This window comes from Eublepharis macularius, chromosome 7 (assembly GCF_028583425.1).
Source record: "Eublepharis macularius isolate TG4126 chromosome 7, MPM_Emac_v1.0, whole genome shotgun sequence".
NCBI lineage: Eukaryota > Metazoa > Chordata > Lepidosauria > Squamata > Eublepharidae > Eublepharis > Eublepharis macularius.
In genome coordinates this window covers 71211070-71229965 of record NC_072796.1, presented here as the reverse complement: position 1 = coordinate 71229965, position 18896 = coordinate 71211070, and the positions used below count along the sequence as shown (strand labels likewise).

Sequence of the window (18896 nt, the reverse complement as noted above, 5' to 3'; positions counted from 1 at the left end):
GAACAAAGCAGTGACATCGTGCACCCCCCTTGCTCGCATGGAGGGGAGACGGCCCGGCTACACAGGAAGTACAAAATAAGCAGCCGGACCATGAGAGTAGCGTGTAGCTGAAAATGTGTGTGGAGTAGTGGAGGTTGTTGCCAACATCACTCACCCACTCGACGTGGCGGAATGTCCCTGACCCACCCGCCAGATGTGGCGGGTCACAGTCAGGGTGTGAGACCATGTCTCTCCCGCCAGATGTGGTGGGTCGCGGTCAGGGTGGGAGGAGACCTGGACCTCTCCCCGTGGGAGAGCAGAGCAGCAACGCGACATCGTGCAATTCCCTCCCTCTTAATTTTATTAGATCAAGTTTATTACTTTGAAGTAGGCGAAAGTATAGCTGGCGATCACTGCTCATTAAACTAGTACTAAATTTTAACAAATTTTTTTAAGGCCAAAATCTGAAAATAATGAATATCTATTACCTGCTGCTAGGAGACTCCAATGGTTGGAGCAGCTACAAAATGATGTAGCAATAGCTCTATAAAGTTCCAATCTAGAATCAAAACAAGCCTTGCTTACCTCAGATCTGAATACGATCTGTCACTATGAAGAGATAATTCAATCTCTTAAAATCAACAATTTTACTCCTGGAACAATTGGTTTGATCAGGAATGCAGGGCATATAAAGCAAAAATATCTAAGGTTTTTTTTTTTAACCAATTTTTGTTTATTTTGAAAACTCACCCCAACATTTAAATATCAAATCCCTCCCCAGAACTGCCAGTTGGCACTCTGCCACTGGAACTCCCCCTTTCATACAATTAGGTTAAATTAGAGATTGGAAACTCCCTCCCCACATGGCTTTGGTTTCCATCAAACACATAAGTAAGTTTAACAAGTGCAGGTTTCACAGCTTTGGCCAAGAACTATTTGCTAGAGATTCTTGGAGAGGGAAAAATAGATTTGCCAAAACAAAGATTTCCCCTCCCTGCACCACAGTGCTCAATGCCCTGCACCACAGTGCTCAATAAAGAGGGAAGGGGAGTATTTCAATCTGAGTCCTGAGCATACAGCATTGTTCTTGTAGAAATGAACATTTTAAATCAAAGCAACTCTCACTGATTTAATCCCAGGATTTCCAAGTGTGACTATCAAAAAATCTGGAAGGCCAATTCCCACTCGTACTGTGAAGCAATTTCAGGAGAGATTCTTACATTTTAAATATAATGTCCCAACATTCAATCCGGCCTGCACTTGCAGTTGCTGGTTTGGCTCAGTTCTCAATAAATTAACAAAAAGGCTCACAAATGCAAAGCTAAGACAGGAAATTGGCCAATAACATAAAAAGACATCAAAAAACCTGCTTGGTAGCGCCTCAAACATATAGTAAGCTGTAATTTATGGTATAGTTCTATTCCCTAATGGGGTGCACAAAGTGCAATGGCCCATTTCAGGTCCATTTTCTCAGCACAAGATGGCATAGGAATATGATAGAGTAGGATCCTGTGGATATGCTCTGAGGATGGTGATGGTTTTCCATGGTGAAGCAGCTTTCTTGCATTGCAGGGAACATGCCACCATTTGCAGAACAGATCCACAGGATCGAACCCAGTGTTTTGGGCAAGCATTCATGCTTGCCCCTTGGCTCTGTGTCAGACTATGGAATCCCAGTTATCTAGAGTTCATCTCCCCCTTTCTGCAAGAAGCACAACGTTTCTTGATTCCAAAAGGTTTATTGAAAGACAGTGCTCAAGATACAGTATCCGTATTCCAAGGACTAGAAAGGCCTTGGCTGAACGGAAGCTTTGTTGAGAATGACACACAAAATGAAAGTAACACTTCAAACACCCATTCCCAGCCTCCCCCCTTAGTCCTGTCTAGAAGGCCTGGGAAGGTGAGGACGTCAAGGTTGGCCGGAACGGTTTGATAAGAATTCTTCGCTCCCATGGCTTGGGCAGCACCTGGGCCTAGAGGGAGAGAACTAAACAACTACAGATTATAACACAAGAACATGGCATAGCTCTGGCTTGAGAACGGACTTGCAAACTGACATTCTGACACTCTTTGACAGCAGCAAGACCCATAACTGAACTCTTGATGCTTCCAAGGATGTCCAGGAAGCAAGTTCTAATGAAGTTATGAAAAAGTGAAGCAAGCCAAGTTACTGGATCATGTTTATTACCTGGAAGCCAGGGACATGAATTTGAGAAAGCAAAAGAAATCAGCTGTAAATAGAGCAGAAAGCTGAATGTAATAAGGAAGACGAGGATGAGGGAATGTCTCTTGTGTGGGGAAGCCTCTTGGGCTTCTGAACAAGCATTGTATGTTCCTAGACAATGATAATCACTAGCAAGCTAAATGATCAGCCATGAAGGCAGCTCTCCCCCACAACATGACAAGGCACAATGTCCTAACAGAGAGGGTAAACACCTCAAAAAGAATTGAGTGATAATTTGTTCCATATTTAAGGAGGAAGGTAAGTGGACTTCAAGAGTTGCTGAAGATCCCTTTTGTAAGAAGCATTTGAGAGAAGCCCATTTTTAGATATTAAGCCTCGTTTTAGTCTGTTCTACTATATTTGGTTACAAATATACCTCAAGAGTGTCCAGCTATCCTATAAACAAGGAGATTGGGAAAAAGGGAAAGGGAGCTTAAACTGATGTCCCCCCACCCCCCATGCACAAACATACAGCCATGTACACATACAGAACTATACCCAAGGGTCTTATCTTTCTTGAAAAACCTGGGTTTAGTATCTCCTTTTTAATGAATTGATTGGGTAACGGACAACCATATATTACATCACTATCAAGCAGGCTTCAGAAGAGTCCAGTGCACAACAGATTACTGTCAAACACTTCTCCATCTAGCTTATGCAGATATGAATGGCCCAAACAAAGCCCTGTATGTGACATTTGTCAGTCTGGCCACAGCTTTTGATTCAATAGACCAGGATCAGCTTTGGGAGAAGTTTGCCCAGACTAACATAGATAAGAGACTATTGTTTCTTATACCTGAGCTGTATTCAAATACATTTGCAAGAATCAGAGTGGGTATTTTGGGTTCTCTAACCAAGGAAATCCCAACAGAGAAGGGAGTAAAGCAAAGGTGTGTCCTAGCCCCTCTACTCTTTAATCTGTTTATAGATGATATTATTACGAAGTTATCCAGACCAGAATTTGTTGTGCCAACTTTAGGCCACCGGAAAGTGTCAGTTTTGTTATATGCAGATGCTATGGTCCTAATTTCTCTAACTAGGATTGGATTAATGAGACTTTTAGATAATCTAGGCGTTTTTGCCCTACCAAAAGGGACATCAACGGCCTTGTTATGAGCAGAAATTGGTCTCCTTCCGGTCAGGGCATGCACCCACTTGGTGATTCTTAAATTGCAGAAAAAATATCAACAAACCCTGGTTACTTCAGCCATTTGAGTTACCAGTTGTTGCAAAGTAAGGATAAAAGTCGGTGGGCCTTCCTTAAGGATATTGCATTTCAATATACCATCCCAGACAAATTACTTCAACCTCCAGGAAACAATGTCGACTTAAGGGAATGGATTTATAAAGAAGATGTCCTAATTGACAAATTTTTAATCAGTAAATCAAAATTAGCTCCATGGTATAAAATTATCAAAAAAGATCATACTAGAGCAGGGGTGGGCAAATTGCGGCCCGTGGGCCACATGCGGCCCGCTATAGAGCCACATGCGGCCCTCCAAGACAGTCACCTACCGGGCGCCTGGCACTGAAGGTTAACTAATGAATGCAATCATTTTAAAAGGTGCAGCCCTCCACTAACCTCCGCTCCCACAAAGTGGCCCCCAAGCCAAAACAATTGCCCAATAGAGCATGCTATTTGACTGAAATTACAACTTATAAGTTTAGGGCAGCAGTCACATCATTACACTTCCAGTCTATGCCAACTGAGATGCTATTCAAACAATTTTTTTAAAAAAAATCCATCAATCAGCGTATGTGTATCTGTGAAACCTCAATTGAGGATTTACCACATTATGTTTTAAACTGTCCCTTATAACAGGAATCAAGGGGAAAATTTCTCGCCAATCTTTTATCTGGTCTCCAGCTTCTGCCTGATTTTGATAAATGAAACTTTATGCTCTCAGATACAGATCCTTTTATTTCCTTTTATTATTTATTTTAAGAGCAAATGTGGCAACTAAGAATGTAAAAAGCAGATACAAATTGTTGTCTTTTAGTCCGCTAGAAATCTTCTGATTTTAAAGCTGTTTATATTTCAGGTAAAATGCATTTTATTATAATTGTATCTGCACGCATATTTTATTATGAAAAGTTTTGGATTGTGAAGGCCTATGGCCATATACAAAAAATTCTCTCTTAAAAATCTTTAAAAAACAATCTTGGAATAAGATGTCAGTTACTTTATGGATTACAAATGGGTTAAAGATTAGGAAACAGAGAGTAGGGATAAGTGTGCAATTCTCACAGTAGAGGGAAGTGAACATGGGATCTCACAAGGATTGATATTGGAACAAGTGTTATTTAATTTATTCATAAATGATCTGGAATTGAGGATAAGCAATGTAGTGGCCAAGTTTGTAGATGATACCAGGCTGGTAAAAACCAAGGCAGATTGTGATAGGCTCCATGAGGATTTCTCTAAATTGGATGAGGGGGCAACAGTATAGCAAATGAAGTTCATTACACATTGGAACAAAAAAAATCCTAACTAAATATACGCTGATGGGCCTGAACTAGTGAAGGAAAGAGATCTTCGAGTTGTAGTAGATAGCTCAATGACAATGTTGACTCAGTGTAGAGCAGTCATGAAAAAAGCAAACTTCATGCTGAGGACTATAAAGTAAGAAAATGAGCATAAAATGACCAATAATGTAATGCCTTTATATAGACTTATGGTGTGGCCTCCTTTGGAATCTGTACATTTCTGGTCAATGTATCTCAAGAAGGATATTACAGAGCTGAAAAAGGTACTGAGGGAGGCAATCAAGATTATTAAACAATTGGAGAACCCTTCATATACCAAAAAGCTAAAGAGTCTATATAGAAAAAAGATAAGGAAGAGGTAAGATGATAGAGGTGTATGCATATGGTAGAGAAAGTGAATAGAAATTTTTTTTCTCTATCATAACATTACCGTAAAAGAGTTGTTAATTGGCATCCATGGGGAATTGGAGCTGTTGGTTAATCCCATGTGCTGATTAATAAAGCATTTACAACACAACAGTGAAAAATTGGTGACAGCCTTGGTCAGCAACAGGATCTCGCTCTTCCTCTGCCCACCCTTCACTCGTTCTTCCTTGTCTACTACATTCTACTCTCAGGCATGCCAGTAAACCAGGTGCCAGATAACAGCACTTTTGCTGTGTAATTCTAGGTCACCCAGTGAAGTTGATGGGCAATAAATTCATGTTGAACAAAAAAAAATTACAAAATGAGTAATTAAATTGTGGTGTTCACTGCCAGTAAACATAATGATGGCTTTAGCATAGATATATTGAAAAGGGGATTAAACTTGTGTTGACAAACAATTCCAATATAATTGTAAGTATAAGCTCAGTTTTCAATATCAGTTGAACGAGATTAGATAGAATCATGAAAGTCAGCATGGTGTAGTGATTAGAGTGTTGGACTAGAATCTGGGAGATCCAGGTTTGAACACCAGCTGTGCCATGGAAACTTGCTGGCCAAGTGACTTTGATCCAGTCATGTAATCTCAGCCTAATCTACCATATAGGGTTTTCGTGAAACATAGAAAGAAACAGAGCTGGAAGGAATCCTAAGGGTCATCTATTCCAACCTTCTGCACAATGCAGGAAATACATAGCTTCCTCCCCTCTCCCCCACCCCATCCCAGTGACCTCTGCCCAAAGGAAGCCCCCCCCCCAACCCCAGGATCCCTGACCAATCTGGCCTGGAAGAAAAATCCTTCTTGACCTCATTACCCTGATTTGGTTTAGTTTAGTTTAGTTTATTCGGTGTTTAACCCACCCTCCCCACAAGTGGGCTCAGGACAGGGTACAACAGTCATAATTACATAGCAGATTCTACACTAAAATTCAGCAATTAAAATTATATATATACAAAAACTTGATATAGTTGGCTACACATTCCTGCCCCCAGCATACAAACAGGAGGTAGACAGACACACAAGCTGTACTCAAATACCGGAGACTGATGGGAGGCTCAATGATGGTCCTGACACTGGCCTCAACCGTAAGCCTGGTGGAACATCTCCATCTTGCAGGTCCGCCAAAATGATACAAGATCCTGGCGGGTGTCCTCAGACAGAGAGTTCCACCAGGTTGGGGCCAGGACCGAAAAGGCCCTGGCCCAGGTCAAGGCCAAACGAGCCTCCCTAGGGCTAGGGATCACCAGTAAGTTCTTACCCACTGAACGAAGCACTCTCTGGGGCACATACGGGAAGAGACAGTCCCTAAGGTATGCGGGTCCCAATCCGTTTAGGGCTTTAAAGGTTAAAACCAACACCTTGAAATGGATGAGGAATTCCACGGGGAGCCATTGAAGCTGCTGTAGGATTGGTGTAATATGTGTCCTGTATGGAACACCCATCAGGACATGAGCAGCAGCGTTCTGGACTTGTAGTTTCCGGATCAGACCCAAGGGAAGCCCTGAGTAGAGTGAGTTACGGTAGTCCAGCCTGGAGGTGCATGGATCACTGTCGTTAGGTCCCAGGCTGAGAGATGGGGGCAAGTTGCCTGGCTTGCCACAGGTTGAAAAAAGCAGTCCGGGCAACAGATGCGACTTGAGTCTCCATAGACAGGGAGGAATCCAAGATCACACCATGACTTTTAACCAATGAGACGGGCACCAACGGGGCCCTCCCAAAGGCTGGGAGATGGAACCTCGCATCCGACAGCCCAAGGCCCAAGTACAGGACCTCCGTCTTCGCGAAGTTCAACTTCAGTCTGCTCTGCTTCATCCAACCAGAGACGGCCTCCAAAGCTCTCAGAAGGGCATCCGGGACAGAGCCAAGTCAGCTGCCCATCAACAGATACAACTGGGTGTCATCTGCATACTGGTAACAACCCAGTCCGAAACTGTACCAGCTGGGCGAGGGGGCGCATATAAAGATTGAACAACAGTGGGGTGAGTATCGCCCACTGCGGGACGCCGCATACCAGTGACTGGCACATGGACACCCTCTCCCCCAGCGCTACCCTCTATCCCCGACTGTGGAGAAAAGAGACAAGCCACTGCAAGGCTGTCCCTCAGATCCCCACATCGGCGAGACGGTGGGCCAACAACTCATGGTCAACCGTGTCGAACGCTGCTGAGAGATCTAGCAATATCAACAGCGCCGACCCGCCTCGATCCAGGTGTCTGCGGAGATCATCTGTGAGGGCGACCAACACTGTCTCCATCCCATGGCCCGGACGGAAACCGGACTGGTATGGGTCCAGGACAGAAGTCTCTTCCAGGAAAGCCTGCAGCTGTTCCACCACCACCTGCTCAATCACCTTTCCCAGGAACGGGAGGGTCGATACTGGGCGGTAACTGGACGGGTCTGTGGGGTCCAAAGATGGCTTTTTAAAGAGAGGCCTCACCATGGCTTCCTTCAACGCCCCGGGAAAAGCCCCAGAGCTTAACGATGAATTAATAATATCCTCCAATTGGGCCCCCAACCTATCAGCGCTGGCTTTCACCAGCCACGATGGGCAGGGGTCCAGGGAACACATAGTGGGCCTAACCAGCTGCAGAATCCTGTCCAAGTCCTCCCGGGATACCAGGCTGAAGTGATCTAAAATCGAACCAGAAGACAGCCAAGGGGCCTCCAGTTCCCTCACTGTATCAACCGTGGCTGGCAGATCGCACCAGAGAGACAAGATTTTATCTGCAAAGAAGCTCCCAAAAGCCTCGCAGCTAATGGCCGAATTCCTAATTTGGCAGTCTCCCTGCAAGAGGGAGACTAGAAACCGAACAACTTGAAACGATTTTGCCAGGCATGAGCTTGCAGACGCTATGGAGGCGGCAAAGTACTCCCTCTTCGTCACCTTCACAGCCACCTCATAGGCCTTCATAAATGCTCTATAAGATGATCTTGCCTCTTTACTCCGATTCCGTCGCCACACTCGCTCTAGCCATCCCAGTTTCCATTTCATCTGACGTAACTCCTCCATATACCAAGGAGCCAGTCTGACACGGGGACGGAGAGGGCAACGGAGAGCGATCTCAGCATATAAGAAAGGGCCTCTAGAGCCTAGCACTGGCTAATCCCTTCATGCCCTCCCTCTCCAGATCTGTGTACATTCATACTGAGTCACAGAATCATTATTATTGTTAGGTGGCCATCTAGCCTATTCTTAAATACCCCTAAGAAAAGAGAGCCCACCACTTCCCGAGGAAGCCCACTGAGGAACCACTCTTAACTGTGAGAAACTCTCCCTAATGTTTAGCTAAAAACTCTTTAATTTTAACCTGTTGGTCTCTATGCCCTGCTTGTTGGTTTCCCAGTTTCTTTGGCCACCTTGTAAAACAGGCTGCTGTATTCAATTAACCATGGTGATCCAGCTGGGCTGACCTTACATGAGCTAAGTACCCATCTAGTTTCAGTGGAATACTGCTGGAAGCACATGGGCTTTGTTACCCTTTCATTTCCTAAAGTTTCTTTTCCAGTGGAATTTGCACAGTCATGTTGTTGATATGTAGGGTAATTTTTGATGTTGAAGGTAAACATTACCAGTGTTTCTCTGTTATTAAGGGGGGGAATCAATTTTGTTGACAGATCACTCCTTCAAATCAGCAGTATAAAACAGATGAAAATGGTAGAGCAAATTTGGGATATCTTAATATTCATGCACCTAGGTAAGTGACTAAAATATTTAACATTATAAGATATTATCAGATGCCCTCATATTAATTAGAATGGGCTGGATCCAAAGACTCTTTCGAAGCTTCCTCTGTAAAGAAATACTCTTACTTAGCAAAAGGGAGCCTTTGGATCCAATCTTTTTTTTCTTTTTCTTTTTTTCTTTTTTTTTTTGCCAGTAATCCAGGTATGAATGATGTGCATATTTTTTTAACCTGTTCCTTTTATTTTAACCAACAATTTTTACAAGATAAACCCAGTAATGCTATGCAGGTTCCTTTTCCTTACCCTCCCCTCCCTCCCTTCCCTCCTCTAATCTTCTTCTGTCATTGCTTCAGCCACGGGCACAAGGTCCAAAGCTTCCAATTAATATCCTTCTTGGCTTCTTCCTCTATAATCCAGTGAAAATAAGGTGACCATTTCTTTGTAACCAAACTCTTCTTTTCCTCCCAGGTCTTCTCTTCGGTAAGTAAAGCCACAATGTCTGATTGTATAAATTCAAAAAGATAACTATTCCAATTCTCCATAGTCCATTTGCTCTCATTTTTCCATCCCAATACTATTACGGCTTTCCCAGCTAATATCATAGCCTTGAGAACCTCTTGGTATTTACTTTCTGTCTTCTCAGTCTTTAAGATACCCAGTGTCACTAGGTTGATATCTATTGGTATTGATACCCCTATCTTATCTTTTATCCTATCTAATACTTTCTTCCAAAACCTCTGCACTCTATCACATTGCCACCACATATGCGAATACCAGTCTTTAGCCTGATTACAATGCCAACAATTCGAACTCATCCCCTGTAACATATTGGCTAGTTGAGCTGGTGTCCTATACCATTTCGTAAAGTATTTCCACTCCATTTCTCTAAATTTATCCAGTTTAATCTTTTTCACCCCTGCCATTAATTTTTTAAGGTTATTTCTGAGGTCAGCCCTTCCCTATGCCATTTCTCCTGGAGACTTTTAATTATTGAGTCCTCGTTGGTGGTCATTATTTTATATATCTTACCAGCTAGCCCTTTACTTGTCTTCCTCTTCTCCTTATACAATACATCTGCATTTTCCTCCAAACCCCTTTCCCCCGTTTGCTGTTGCTTTCGTATTACACTATATAATCTCATCAGTTTCAACCAATATTGTTTTCCTATCATTTCTATCATCGTTTGTAAGGGTTTAAGTTGACCTTCTTCGTTATACATGTCCCTTACCCTGGTAAAGCCTTTTTCTTTAAGTACTTCCCACCAGTGCGGGTCGTTAGCTTCCTCATATATACTTTCTATTGGCGCCCAATCGGAAAGTTTACTTAACCAAATTGGTTGCCACTTCTTCCAAACCTTCAGTGCCGTTTTCGTAGGCCCCCTTGCCTTGACATATTCCTTATTCACCTCTCTTGTAAATATACCAAACCTCCCTGCTCCCTGGTTTAACTCATTTTCCAGTAACCCATTTCTGGTCTACGTCCTGTTCTATATCTATAAGTGATTTAATATTGAAGGCTTCATAATAGTTTATTATGTTAGGTATACCCCACCCCATTACATTCTGCAAGTTATATATGAACTTATGTTGAACTCTGGTTTTTTTATTTCCAAAAATCCACTCTCTAATTGCCCCATTCCATTTTGCTAGCTGTTTTGTATTCAACTCTACTGGGAGCATTTGAAGTAGGTACATCATTTTCGAGATTAAAAACATCTTAACCACTCTAATTTTATTTGAGATACTCAGATTCTTATTGGCCCATCTTATCATGTCCTTACTGATCTTCTTCCAAGCTTTTTTGAGATTCCCTTCTCCTGTTCTACTCAAGTCTTTCCAAATCTCGATCCCTAAATATTTTATTTTCTTTACGCCTAGTCCCATTCCTGTCATCCTTGCTATTTCTCTCCTCTCTGCCTTATCAACATTGAAATACATAATTTCAGACTTGTCCATATTCACCTTCAGTCCTGAGTATGCTTCAAAATCTTCCAATATAGTTCTTATTTCTCTAATTCCCTCTTTAGGATTTGTCATTGTTACCATTATGTCATCGGCGAACAGATGAATCTTTAACTCCTCCTTTCCAATGCGATATCCATCTATTCTACCATTATTTCTTATTCTATCCACTAGTATCTCCATACCCATTATAAAGAGATATGGGGAGAGGGGGCATCCCTGCCTTACTCCTCTCTGTATACTAAACTCCCTCGAAAGCTCCCCATTCACTCTTACTACTGCCTTCCCTCCTTTATATACTTCTTGTATAACATGCTTAAAGTTTTCACCTATCCCATATTCGTCCATAATCTTCCAAATATATTCATGTGAGAGTGTATCATAGGCCTTATACACATCTAGTTTAAGAAGGCCAAACTTTTTCTCTGGCCATGTTCTATTATATTAAGAACGTTCCTAATTGGATGGCCTATATTCCTTCCCTTAATAAACCCATATTGATCTCCCTTCACTATTTTTGATATCACCTCTTTTAACCTATTTGCTAGAATTTTAACAAAAATCTTATAGTCCTGATTTAATAGGCTAATTGGCCTATATGAGGTGATTACTTCTAGATCTTTTTGAGGCTTAGGGATCACCACTATTTCCACCTTTCTCCACGAGTTTGGGGCTTGTTCCCCCTTCATTATAGCATTAAATAGTATCTGGAGTTCAGGTGCTAATACTCCTACCATTTCCTTATAAAACTCTGCAGTAAAGCCGCTTGCCCCGGAGACTTCCCCTTTTTTAGTTCTTTAATTACCTCAACTATTTCCTGTATTGTTATATCCTTTTCTAACTTTAGTCTATCTTCCTGTGTAACTGTAGACTGTATTTTTTCTTCAAACTTTGCCATTCTATTTCCTGCATATAAATTTTGATAAAATCTTGCAAAAGCCTCCCTAATTTCTTTCGGGTCCCTCAGTATGTTAGATCCTTCTCTTATATTCTTCACACATTGCTTCTCTTTTTTATTCCTTAAATATTTGACTAATCTTTGAGCTGATTTTATGTTACTTCTCCAATATTCATTTTTAATTATTTCCTTTTTCCTTAATGTTATGGCATCAAGCTTATCTAATTCTTTTTGTAGTTCTTTAATTTGGATCTGCACCTGTGGGTTATACCTCCAAAGACTCTTTTAAAGCTTCGTCTGTAAAGAAAGACTCTTACTTAGCAAAAGGGAGCCTTTGGATCCAATCTAGTATGTGTGAATATGTATTTAAATTTCTAGTCCTGCAATATGTGAATGTTCAGGTATATAATAATATTTTAAGTTATTGATTAAAAGTTTTTTAATGACATCTTCTCCCTCCCTGTTTACTAGCTGGCCTAAGTAAACTATTCTATACCGTACTGTATAGTCATTTGAACTAAATGAGTTTCTAGAAAGAGGAGTTAAATATTCATGGCATGGTTGTACAGTTGTTTTTTTAATTAATCAAAACTAAAACAGGATATGCTGTGTTCTTAAACTGTTATTATTATTATTACTAACCTGAACTGGAAAATTAATGATATCTGATGACATTGGGAAATCTTCCAGTCTAAATAGTATTCTGGCTGCTGTCTTGTTTAGAATACACAAAGGCCAGGGAGAAGGAGAAGACTAAGGTATGTCTTACTCAGCAAATATATAACTGACAGGGACTGGTTGGCATAGTTACATATAGATCTTGTCACCAAAAAGGTTTACATTGATGTCTGTCTTCCTTGATTTGATTCTATGTAATCACAGTGACTCCTGTTGGTTTGCTCTAATGTTTTCTCTCAAGCTGTATCTGCTAGGCAATTGTTTTGCTTGTATACATTGACATACATCACTGTAGACTGGGGGGAACAGATAGTTACAAATGCCATAATTGTCTCATTGTCCTCCCTCAGTGATGGGCAGCACCTTCTGTGCCATCTTAACAAATATCTTGTGCATCTTAACAAGTATCTTAGTAATGTGACAAACAGACCAGTGCTAAACCAGACAAGTTTCAAGCAATCAGTGATGAGAATGAATATGAGATCTCTCAGCATCTTTAATTTCATTAGAAAATAGCAACACTGTGGCCCTGAGCTGACATTAGTCATAGCAGGGGGAGGGGGGAAAGAACTTTTTGCTTACAGGTCAAAAAAAGGATTGGGGTGTCGAGTGGAGCATCTATTTTTATATAAAAATGAAGTATTAGGGAAGCTAAACCTGGCCTATTATATGCCTTATATTGCTGCTCTTCAGTGCCTGATGATTCCTCATCCCCCCTCCCAAAAGCCTGGATATAACCCTACCTAGGAGAAATAAATGCCAGACTGCAGTGAGAATAAGATATAGGGGAGGTCTAGGTTAAGCTCCTCCCAACCACATTCTTCAGATAGATCCTGTCATGCCCTGTTTTACATATGAATGAGAGGATTCCTATAGGATTCCTTCCTTATATATTATTTGTATCCACTACTGCCTGTGCCCTGGAGGGTGCGGTGTTAAGTGTTGTGGTCTGTCTGCTGCGGAATTTTGACTTTAGGTGACAGATACTGTCGCTTGAGAATTTCATTGCCATTGACTGAAAAACAAGTAAAAGCATGTTTCCTTTGAAATGAATGCAGACAAACGGGGAAAAAATAATAGGTATAATAATAACTATAATTAAATGCAATTTAAAAAAAAAAAAAAAAACCTGGAAAATGACCCATAAAAAATTTCTGTGCACATTCCTGATTTGTGGTGGTTGCTATAAAAAGTTTCCTTCACTTCCCTCAGTATAGTTCTCCGAAGTTTGTTTGTAGTTAAAGTTGACAGAATATTAACTTGGCCTTAAGATCATGGGCCAACTATGTTTGCCAGCAGGCCTCCGGAGGAAGTGCTATGTGAAAAGCCTTTTTTTTCCTAGCTAGCCTCTCAATTTGGACGGCTATCTCCCTTGCTGTCTCTGACTCTCTGCTGTCTTACCATCACTATATATCTCTTGTTAAATACTGACCAGCAGGCCTTTTTTTCAGCCAGAACATGGCAGAATGCTGTTCTAGCACCTCTAGAAAATGGTCACATGACCATTAAACTTTAAAATCTCCCCTTGCTCCAGCTGACTACTGACACTCAGCTGCAGCAAAGGAGGCTGGAGCAAGGGAGGGAGTTTAAAGTTTAAAATCTCCACCCCCTTGCTCCAACTGACTGCTGACAATCAGCTGGAGCAAGGAAGGGAGTTTACAGTTTAAAGTTTAAACTTTAAAATCCCTTCCCTTGTTCCAACTGACTATTGGAGCAGGGGAGGGAGTTTAGAGTTTAAACTTTAAAATCTCTCTCCCACTTGCTCCAGCTGATGCAGGGGTTTAAATGCCCTTTCCATGCATTTTAACCCAGTCTGCTCACTTCTGCTGCCTGGCCAGCAGAAGAGAGAAGGGGGGGGCATAATGAGGGAAAGAGACTGAATGGACTGGGAGCAAGGAGGAAAAGAGGCGGAGAATGGGTGGGTGGGTTAAGAGGGAAAGAGTGTGACAGGAGGTGGAGGAAAGGGAGAAAGAGTGAAGGGGTGGAGGAAAGAGACAAGGGGGAAGGGGACAGAATGGATTGAGGAGAGGGAGGAAAAGAGATGGAGAATGAGTGTGTGGATTAAAAATGGGAGGAGTGATTGGAGGGGGAACAAGAGAAAATGGACTGTGAGCAAGGAGGTAAAAAGATAGAGAATGGGTTAAGAGCGGAAGAGTGAAGGGGAGTAATGGGGGAAATAGAATGGATTTTTGGGCAAGGGGGCAAAGGGCCGGTAAGGAATCACAAAGGATGGGTGGATTGATCAAGAAGGAAAGAGTAACTGGAGGCGTGAAGATGGAGAATGAGTGGGTGGCTTAGGGCAGGGGTGGGCAATTGTTTTGGCTCGGGGGCCACTTTGTGGGAGCGGAGGTTAGCGGAGGGCCGCACCTTTTAAAATGATTGCATTCATTAGTTAACTTTGCATTTCAGAAAAGGTATAAATTGTATCATAAAAATCAATAAATATAAATTAAATAAAATAGTGGTAGTTTTATTCAATTTATTTATTGTGCTAATTTCATATCTATAGCTGCAAGCACATTTAATTTTAGAATCAGTTTAATGAGACAAATGTAGGAATGAAGGGAATGAAGGAAATCTCGGTTTAAGGCGGATTTTTCTGACTGTCTTGGCGGGCCACAAAAAACTCTGTAGTGGGCTGCATGTGGCCCGCAGGCCGCAATTTGCCCACCCCTGGCTTAGGGGAAGAATGGCAGGAAGTGGGGGAGGAAAGAGAGGGAAAGAGTGGAGGGGTGGCGGAAAGAGATGGGGTGTTAAAGGGGATAAGAGACAAAAATGATTGGGAGGAGGGAAGCTTTCCTCCATCTCTGTACCTCCCTGCTCCGAACCCATTCTGTCTCTTAATTCTTTTAAACCCCTTTATCTCTTCACACCTTTACTCTTTCCCCCTGCCCACCACCTCCTGTCACTCTTATCTTCTTAACCCACGCACCCATTCTCCATATCTGTACCTCTCTATTCCCAGCCCATTCAGTCTCTTTCCCCCATTAACTCTCCTTTCTCCCCTTCCCCTCTTCTCTCTGTCCCTTCACTCTTCCCGCTCTCTGCCACCTCTCACTCTTTCTCTCTTATTCCACCCACCTTTGCCTTTACCTCCCTGATCCCAGTCCATTCCATCTCTTTCCCCCATTAACCCTCCTTTGTCCCCTTCCTCTCTTCACCCCTTCACTCTTCCCCCTCTCCGCCACCTCCTCTCACTCTTTCCCTCTTAATCCACCCACCTATTCTCCATCTCTTTTCCTCCCTCTCCTCAGTCCATTCTGTCTCCTTTCCCCTTGTCTCTTCCCTTCACCCTGTCCCTCTTTCTCCCTTTCCTCCACCTCCTGTCACACTGCCCCTCTTAACCCACTCACCCGTTCTCCAGTTTACCTCCCTTCTCCCAGCCCATTCAGTCTTTCCTGATTACGCCCCTCCCATTGTCTCTTCCCTCCATCCCTTCACTCTTTCTCCCTCTCCAGCACCTCCTCTTACTCTTTCCCTCTTAACCCCCCACCCATTCAACATCTGTTTACCTCCCTGCTCCCAGTCCATTCTGTTTCTTTCCCACATTAACCCTTCCCCGCTCCCCTATTCCAAACCAAAAGTTAGTGATGCCTTGTTTTCCAGCACTGCTTCTTGAAACTCCTTATCCGTTTGTTGCATCTGTGTTAAAGCGTTTTATACTCTTGCTTTAATTCTGTACACAAAATTTTAATTTGACTTGAAAAGGAAGAGATTATTTTTTGAGATATTTTATCTATGATTAGTTCAGCTTTAGTCTTTTTCGTAACTACAGCCGTTTCCCTCAGTTTGGCTTATCTCCTTCACCTGAATACGGTAGTGAGAAATGAGGAAAGTCAGTTCATTCTTCAAGCCAGTAGATGGTGATTATGTAGTTAAAATAATCTTATAGTTCAGTTTACTCTTAGCCAACAGATGGTGATGTATTTTAGTCTGTAAATTTCCATAGTAAACTTACTTTAAATATTCTGCCATTTCCTTTTGTTAAAAAGAGTAGAGACAGTAAAGAAAACAAAATTATTTCCAACAACAACAATCTAAGAAATGTGTATTCTTGATATATTATAGTTCAAACAGTAGGGGGGGGAAGTTAACTGAAGGGGTAACTTTATAACTATGACTGTAAATCCATTCTTGATATGAGGATTTGTAATCCAAATAGTTTGTATTTGTATTTACATTACAAACAAAAGATAGAATTTTAAAAATGATTTGTAATCCACAGGTAGTCAGTAATCAAAAGTCAAAGAGTCTTCTTTTAGCGGATAGTTTGAGATAGTTCTTTAATTAGTCTTTTTATATGCCACAATTAAACAGCTAAACGGTAAACAATCTTCTCCAGTAGAGACTTCTTTTGATTTTAATTAAAGTTCCCAGACATTGTCCACCCTGAGTCAGAGCAAGATAGTTGTAAAATCAACATCTAAAGAAAACTCAAAGTCTAGACATAAATGTTTAGTTTCATGGAGAAAGCTTAGTTGTTGCAAGCCTCCTCTCCCCAAACACCCAGATAAAGCAGTGTTTATAATTTTCTGTTGGATTCTTATTTAAAATGAAAAGCAAAATAAAAGATCTTGGCACAATCTAAAGAGTATCTAACAGTAATAGAAATATATAAATGATCCATGGCAGACTTATCCGGCCTCCAGCTGCTTGGTTCTGTTCCCGCTCAGTCTTCCTGTGTCTTCAGAGCTCTAAGGATTCATCAGCCCTCTCATTAGAAAGAGCTAAAATACAACCCAGATAAAATGGCACATGTAGCTTGGAGGGTCTCCCGTCAGTGGGAGATAGGCTTCAGGTTAGATTCCCAACCCTGCCTGGCTATACAGCCTAGGAAACAGAACCAGCTCGAGAGCTAACCTAGATGAGCTACTCATCAGTTGTCATGTTGGATCCTCCTCCACTGTGCCTGTTTTTTTTAATGATTTTATTATTAGAATTTTAGTGTGCTACGGATTGTTTTAACATTTGATTTTGAGAAGCAATACATAAATTCCTAAAGACAGCATCTTTCTTTTTGTGGTGGGTTTTCTCTGGATTTGGTAAAAGTTACTCTTTCCTATTTGAAACGAGGATATGCAAAAACCTTATATTTTACATTACAGCCCATAAACACCCAAAGAATACGTCTCATTGATTTCAGTGGAGCCTGTTTTTTACGAAGCACTTTATTTAGCACCTCATGTAAATATTTTTCTGTGTTATATTAAAAGTAATGAAAAATCTGCTATTTGGAACATTTCCAAAGAACTATTGGAGTGTTAACTAGTGTCATTTGTTTCAGGGGAGAGCATAAATTGCAGTTTAAAGCATCATATAACAAGACTATGTTAGATTGTTCAGAAATCAAGTTAAATGTTCTGCCTGACCGGAATAAACCTGTATCCCTGAATGTTAAATATGATAAGAAAGCTGCCTTTGCAGCTGGAAGCACCTTTCCTGGTAAGTAGTTGATCCAGTTGCTGGGTTTTTCCCCCTACCATTGGGCAGTTGGAGTTCTTTTCATCCTGTCCTTTAATTCTTACTTAGTTTTAGAGAAAATGTTAGTTAATGTTCAGCACAAGATACACAGATTAATTTAATCTTTGGAACCTTTACATAGTAATAGAGTTAGAAGTCCATTGACTTAGAAGAGTGTAACTATGTTTAGGAGTGCACTGTTGGATGTCCAGCATTACCAAGAGAGCATGCATCTTCCTCCATTGTGTCAACTTCATTTTTATTAATCTTTCAGCCACTTATAGGGATCTGTTGATGTGGCTCTGATTCCTTAAGGTACATGAGAGGTTTGCATCATACTGCAACATAGGAAGATCTAGAACTAGTCTGTGGGAATTTCCTTTTCCTATTCATAATTTTTTTTAAAAATCTGCCGTTCAGTCACCGCAGAAGGTGAATTTCTTTGAAATTACTCAAATTTACAGCACAAATTAAAGAGCTCAAAAATGTTTTTTCCCCCAAAATAAGCTGAGAACAGCCTGTCGAATTATGTTACAACCTACAAGCCAATCACTTTGAATGTCTTGTTTAGGAAATACTTTCCAAAATTTTCAGTTCATCATTGTGGTAATGATGCAGTCCCATATGGGTATTGTGTGTGCACAGGCTGGCCACAGAAGAAACTTCTAGAGCTCTGAAAAGCACTAGGAATGCTCCCTCTTGCACTGAATTTTCCTGCTTTTTTCCAGTTGCAAGGAATGCGGCAGGAAGTGACTTCTCTCAGGGTCAGAACACACAAGACAAACTCCATGTGAAGAGCACTTGATTGGTCCCACAATCTCTGCTGGGAATAGTAGTCTAAAAACCCCACCCCTCTCTGAGCAAAGTGGAATTTCTTGCAAAGAACAGCCACTCAACTGAAGAGATTGTCTTTCAAAGAGATTCTCTCAAAGAGAGAGTAATCCAACCAGCTGGTTTTGCTTCAGCTCAGAGATGGAGGTGGGGTGAATCCGAGCTGCAATTCCCTGCCGGGAGGGATGAATTTCTCTCTTGCTCACAAAACACCTCTGCTTTTTTTCTGTCTCTTGTTACGTTGTTCCCCCACCCACCTCCATCTCAGAG

General features: G+C 41.5%; 1 protein-coding gene across 2 annotated transcripts in view; it reads left to right on the top strand.

Moving 5' to 3' along the window:
• SMCHD1 (structural maintenance of chromosomes flexible hinge domain containing 1) overlaps positions 1 to 18896 on the top strand; it is a 285354-nt gene that overhangs the window by 137778 nt on the left and 128680 nt on the right. For both annotated transcript variants that reach the window (XM_054984492.1, XM_054984491.1), the window contains exons 31-32: positions 8730 to 8809; positions 17620 to 17777. In XM_054984492.1, the coding sequence (XP_054840467.1) occupies positions 8730 to 8809; positions 17620 to 17777 (238 nt within the window). The remainder of the gene's footprint in view (positions 1 to 8729; positions 8810 to 17619; positions 17778 to 18896) is intronic.